At 49.4% G+C, this 6,000-nt stretch overlaps 1 protein-coding gene across 5 annotated transcripts in view; it reads left to right on the top strand.

Moving 5' to 3' along the window:
- The first annotated feature begins 606 nt into the window (after positions 1-606).
- The window catches only part of CAMK2G (calcium/calmodulin dependent protein kinase II gamma), a 116,535-nt gene continuing 111,141 nt past the window's right edge, over positions 607-6,000 (top strand). The window contains exons 1-2 of one of the 5 annotated variants that reach the window (XM_071564258.1): positions 607-922; positions 2,769-2,863. In XM_071564258.1, coding sequence (XP_071420359.1) covers positions 858-922; positions 2,769-2,863 — 160 coding nt within the window. In that variant the 5' untranslated portion in view covers positions 607-857. The remainder of the gene's footprint in view (positions 923-2,768; positions 2,864-6,000) is intronic. The other 4 variants (XM_071564254.1, XM_071564255.1, XM_071564256.1 and 1 more) reach the window with 4 other exon arrangements.

Genomic DNA, 6,000 nt, shown 5'->3' with positions numbered 1-6,000 from the left:
CTCGGGGACTCCCACACGCGTCCCCAAGGTCGAGCAGCCCGACAGCGTTCGGGAGCGCCGGGGCCAACTTTGAGGTGGATCCGGAGAAAAGCTGGAGGCCCTGCTTCCCCGCTGGCGGGCGGCAGCGCAGGGCCCCGGGTCGCCAGCGCTGGGCGCCGGGCTCGGGCTGCGGTTGGGGAGCTGCCGCAGCTCCCTCCTCGCGCACGGAGCGGCCGGAGCGAGCCGGGCGGCCCGCTGTTCGCCCCGCTGACGTGCGCCCGGGGGAGGGCGGCGGCAGCTCCCGCTCCCCTCCCCTCCCGCTGCACGCAGGAAGCTTTATCCGGCAGCGGCTGGCGCGGCGCCCCCCGTGGGGGGAATTGGGAGAAATACCAGCGGTGTCCCCGCGAGGTCCGCTCCCGGCCGCCTGCGGAGCGCGGGGAGGGGGCGCGCCCGCCGCAGTCCGCCCGCCCTTGGCGCGGGGCGGGGGCGCGCACTGCGGTGCCCGCGCCGGGCCCGCGGGCGGGGGGGGGGGCGGCCGCGCCCCGGCTGCAGCCCCCGGCGGGCGGCGGCGCTGCGGCCGCCCCGGGAGCGCCCCCGGCGGCCACACCCCGCGGCGGGCCGGGGCCGGCAGAGGGAGGGGGCCGGCGCGGGGTGTCTCCGAGCCAGTTCTCGCGGTGCTGGCCAGGCTCAGCCTCCTTCCCCTCCCCGGTGAGCGGTGACTGTGCACGGCGGAGCGGGGAGCGCCGAGCCGGGCGCGGGGGGAGCCCGCGCCGCCCCGCCAAGCCAGGAGGAAAGGCCGCCGAGCAGCGCGCCCGTCCGGCCCGTCCGCGCCGCCCTGCCCCATGCCCCAGCGGCGCTGAGCCTCCCGCAGCCCGAACATGGCCACCACGGCAACGTGCACCCGCTTCACCGACGAGTACCAGCTCTACGAGGAGCTTGGCAAGTACGGAGCCCACTGCCCGCCCCGCGCCGCGCCCCGCTGTCCACCCCGGCCCCGGAACCCACCGGCGCTGCCGGGAGCCCTTTGCCAGCGACCGGGCTCTCTCGGGAGCCGGAGGAGGATTAGCTGCCGGGCTCTAATCCTGCTCTTCAACCCCCCGTCCACCCCAGTGGCACCGCCGCCGGAGGGAAAGGTGTTCCTGTCCCCCCGGGTCGCCCCGCCGCAGCGGGTGTCCCCGCAGCCTGCCTGGGGCTGCGTGTTCCTGCTGCACTCCGAGATTTCCTCTCTTGTCTCCTTGCCTTCCTCAGCACCTGGTTGCCCCATTCTCGTCCCCGAACCGTATCTCAGCTACACGTTGCCGTTCCTTGCAACTGTTTTTGCTCTGGGACGCGACACTGTTACAGCCACTCTGTGATGCTTCAGTCCCCACTTCCTTGTCTCTGTGAAAGGACCAGGTGCTGCTGCACCGCGCTTCTCCCTCCTCTCCTTCCCTCGCTCCTTTCCTCCCTCTCTCCGCACTTGTCTCCGCATTGGCAGACCAGCAGCTGCACCCTACAACTGGGCTTTGCAGGGGAGCCCCGTTGGGCAGGAGCGCAGCGTAGCAAGGACCACGGTCAGGGACAGTGCTTTCGTGGGCGCTGCTGCTCTCCCTCCTTTGCTGCACCAACTGCCTGGCTCTGCTGCATCTCTTCTCTCCAGCCCGGTGTCCCTGTCACTCCCAACACTGCTGCAGCTGTGTGTCACCAAGCCCGGGCCCCGGTGCTGGTGCTCACCTTGATGCTTATTGGTTTGTATGTAAAGGTTGAGGAAGGGGATAAAATGGCAGGACTCTGCAGTATTGGGAGGATTCAAGCTATTTTAGGCTCCCTGTAGGGCTAAGTGTATGTGGGGCGCTTGTGTAGCTTCTGTTCCTCTTTCTCATACTTGAACTGCTTACATTTGTCCCTAGGCTTAGGTTTGCAGTCTTGATCTGAAGGTTTTGGAATTTTCTACTGTTTTTCTCATATTTTTCCTTTCCTCTTTTTCAGTTCTTTTCTGTAAAGCCAGTTGTTATTTTTTCCCACCTTGCTTTGTTTTTTTTGTTTTTTTTTTAATGGTCTGCTTTCGAGTGCTCATTGTGGAGTCCTGTAGATTTTGAGTTCCTATCTTTTCACCTTGGTCTTTGTTGTATTCTCTCTTTTTTTCCTCACAGAAATCCTTCTTCCCTCTCTCTCAGACCTCTTCTCCAAGAGGAATTCTCTTTGGAATAGTTGTAATAATATCAATAGTTTCAGCTTGAGAAAATGTACAAAGCCTCATAGCTTCCTACTCACTTCATTAATAGGTACATGCTTATCCCCATTTTGCAGGTGGGTTGAGGGATATAAAAGAAGTAGTAACTTCTGCAAAGTGTTGCAGCAGTTTTGTGACAGAGCTGGTGCTTGAACATGGGAGAAATGAGTCCTGGCTTTGTGATGTAACTGCTGAGGCTGCTAGTGTAGCGAACACTAGACTTATTGGCTAGTGTTCACAGCACTGTTCTGGGCTGTTTGTCTCCCATTTATCAATCCCTTCATATCCCGTTTCTGTGCTTGTATGGTCTCTCTCCCCCTCCACAGTGTGTTCTTCTCACTACACTGTCTGTGAGGGGGCTTCAGGGGTCTTTGGGAGGCTTGAGTACTGTAGAGACCAAGTTTATTTGCTGATCAGATATCAAACTACACTTTTCATCAGATTCTCATGTCTTGTTTCTCTCTTCTATATTTTTTCTGCCCCATTCTTAATCTGGTCTACTCTGGAGGCAGAAATTGTTGCTACTACATTCACATTTTCAGTTTCATAGCACCTACCCTCTTTATTTTTCTTCCAGGGGAGCCTTCTCTGTGGTCCGCAGATGTGTAAAGAAAAATTCTTCACAGGAATATGCTGCAAAAATCATCAACACCAAAAAGCTGTCAGCAAGAGGTTAGTGTCTCGATCCACCTTTCTGCCCTATATTAATAGAAAATACTTCATCTGAGTCAAGGCTGTAATAACTTTAAGTGATCTATAGTTTCTTGTTTCAGTCATTGTTTGAGCATAATAATTGAATTTGCAAAATAATTGAATTGTATGGCAAAGAGGACACTGAAAGGAGGTAGTGTAGGATGATAGAAAAATTCTTGTGTCTGGAAATAGATACTATGTAAAGTGATGTTGTCTTTTTTTCTTCTTGAGATCTTTCTTCTTCAAGCTGAGCTAGAGGTGGATTTACTTACATGTGTGTGTGTACCAATCACTCTTAATAAATAGAAGTGTTGCAGACTGATTTCACTGAATGCCTGTTTTACCCAGGAGATTTAACTTATCAGAACAGATGTGATATTTTTTTAAGAATAAATGCTATATGTGTTTCTTCTTTCATGCTGTAGTTAAAAGTGGTGTGTTTGGAAACTAACAAGTCTGCCTTCAAAGGCAGAAAGAGGTTGGGTGGAGAAATCTTATGAATTTGACTTCTCAGTGTGTTAGTACAAGTTTGGGGCTTTTGGGTGTTTTCATTAGTCCTGGAGACTTATAAAGCCTGAAACCAGACTGTAGCCTTATAAAACCAGAAATATCTTAACTCTTCTCTTAAGCTGTTAGTCTTCTGTTTTCCAGGGATGTACATGTGCAAGAAGACCTTGTAGAATGAAGAGAATGTGTATCTTCTAGTGTGCAAGGAATCACTGCAGGGATTAAAATTGCCTTGCAGGTGGGATGAATGAGGGGAAGAGTAAGAGAAACTGAACTGTAATAAAAGATGATGAAACCAGGGAGTGCAACAAGTTGAGATGCCAGAGTCCATTGTTTCTGGAAGAGGTGAACAAAAACAGTTGTAAGTCTTTAGAGGCCTTTCATATTTGACAAAATGAATGTATTAAGCTCTTTGCTGTCTTGTTAGTTAGTAGGTTAGTAGGGAGTGTTCACTGAGAAATGAAAAAGCAAGAGGAGAAAGCAAATGATCTTGATAAATGATTTAGAAGTGAATAATGTTTTGCCTAATCCTTATAAAAAAAGAAAAATGGAATATGTATTCTCCTTTTTGCCAGAATATGAAATGTGATGATAAAAGCAGAAGACAGCTTGAAGAATAGTGAAAAATTTCCGTTTGCTGTAGCTTGCATGGGGAAGTAGTGCCAGTGGTAGAGTGCTGTGGAGCGAGCTTTTTAATTTTCTTTTTTTAACTTCTAGAAGTAAGCATATGTGCTAATGTTTTGGTACTTAGCCTGAGTGAGGTTGTGTTGGGGACCAACCAGTGGAGCCCTGGATTGTTTAGGTGGTGGCTGCAGATCTTGTGAGAATTAGTGTTCCCTCCAAGGTCACGTGACAGTGCCTGCTGATGTAGGTACGATATCCAATCTCTTGAGTTCAAAATTAGTTCAACTTAATATGGGAGAGGTTTGAAGAGTGGCTTTGCTTGCAGATGGCCATTAATGCCGTGTTTGCTCTGCAGACTTCCCTGTCCATCCTGTAGCAAGAACTAAAGCTCAGGAGAGCCATTTTCTCAGATGCAAGTTAGTGGACACCAGTCTGCTTAGAGAAGGGAGAGGGCAGGTTGGTAAACTGATCACAAAGGATGAGTCATTTTCTTGTAAAGGAGATGGTATTGACGTTAACATCGGAGATAAAAAAATGGGGAAACTTGCAGAGTGAATATAGCGAAACAAAATTCAGAAACATATTAGCTGAAGTGAAAAAATTGCAGAAAAGCTGACTGAGTCAGTTGTTAAGTGTTTGGTCATCTAATGAGTTACAGAGAAATATATAGATTGTAATTGTTTTTCATATTAAAGTGATGACAGTTTAGTGACCCAACAAGTAGGAAAAGTAAATAGGGGTGAATACGCCCATATTTTGATCTATACTTACTATTTAGATTTCATGTCTTCCTATAAATAAAATACCTGGAGGCTGCTAGCCTGGTCCTCAGGCTACTTAACTTGAGGCAATTGACAATTACATACTTAAAAAGGTATTGGTTAGGTGAAGGGTAAGAGTGGGAAGAACCAAGAAAGAAAACAGACATTTCTGCTAGTACAGAAGAGAAGCAGAAACAAGGGGCTGATCAGGTTGTGATGAAGTTCTAACGGAGAGCTAAGGAATATGAGAAGTGGCTGGTGACTTCAATGGAATATATAGGTTTTTCAGTTATTCCAGCTGTATTTGCTCGTAGCTGAAGGGGTAAGTACAAAAAGACATTAAATATTTTGATAGGAAGTTAGTGACTTCACCTTGGAATAGGTCTTTAAGCACTGAAGGAATAAGCTATGTTATTTAGGCATTGCAGCTGTAAATCAGTGATTTCAGAGAACTTGATTCAGCCACCTGAAAATTAAAGTCTCAGGGAAAGGCATTTTAGAAAGCTGTCTCCCTTGGGAGAAGTCTTATGGTGGTAATTTTGCAGTATCCTGGATATATGTTGCCTGATGTGTCCCTTCCTCAAGCTGGCACTTCTCTGGTTGTTCACGTCTCTGCCTGTCAATGCCTACTCATGGGGCTTTCCTGTTCACCCAGCTGTTGTCTGTCGTGCAGGTTAACTCACCTGCCTGACCTGCCTCCTGCGTTGTTGCTTTTCTTCTAGGTATGGTCACAGAGTCAGAATATTCCCTCTTGTGGGGACAGCCTGCCCCTCTCCAACATTTTGTATCACCTCTAGCAGAATTTGAGCCTCTGCAGATACCTGATGTAGCAATTGCTACTTCAAGAGCCATCATCTTGCTGCTGCTGCGGCAACGTGTGCACAGCCCACAGCCGCCTCACACAAGTTTTGCCTGCTGTTGTGCTTTCCTTCATTATGTACAAGGAAAGGGTAACAGAGCCTCACTCTTCCTCTGCAGTACTTCTTGTTACCTTTGTTTTTCAAGACTCTTGATGAAACAATACTTGATAGTTCACTGGGAAGTGCTGAAAAGCTTACTGTACGTATCTGAAAAGGCAGAAGAGGAATACTTTGGGGTGAATTGTATGCAGTTAAAGGATAAAGACTTGAAGAGGTATTTTACAGGGCTCCTCTGGGAAAGCAAAGAGGATGGATCTGGTGCTGGTCTTTGTGAAGGGCAGTGCTAACAACTAGTCTAGTAAAC

This window comes from Pithys albifrons, chromosome 9 (genome assembly GCF_047495875.1).
Source record: "Pithys albifrons albifrons isolate INPA30051 chromosome 9, PitAlb_v1, whole genome shotgun sequence".
NCBI classification, from domain to species: Eukaryota; Metazoa; Chordata; class Aves; order Passeriformes; family Thamnophilidae; genus Pithys; species Pithys albifrons.
The sequence above is the reverse complement of the archived record's forward strand: the minus strand, read 5'-3'. Positions and strand labels throughout refer to the sequence as shown.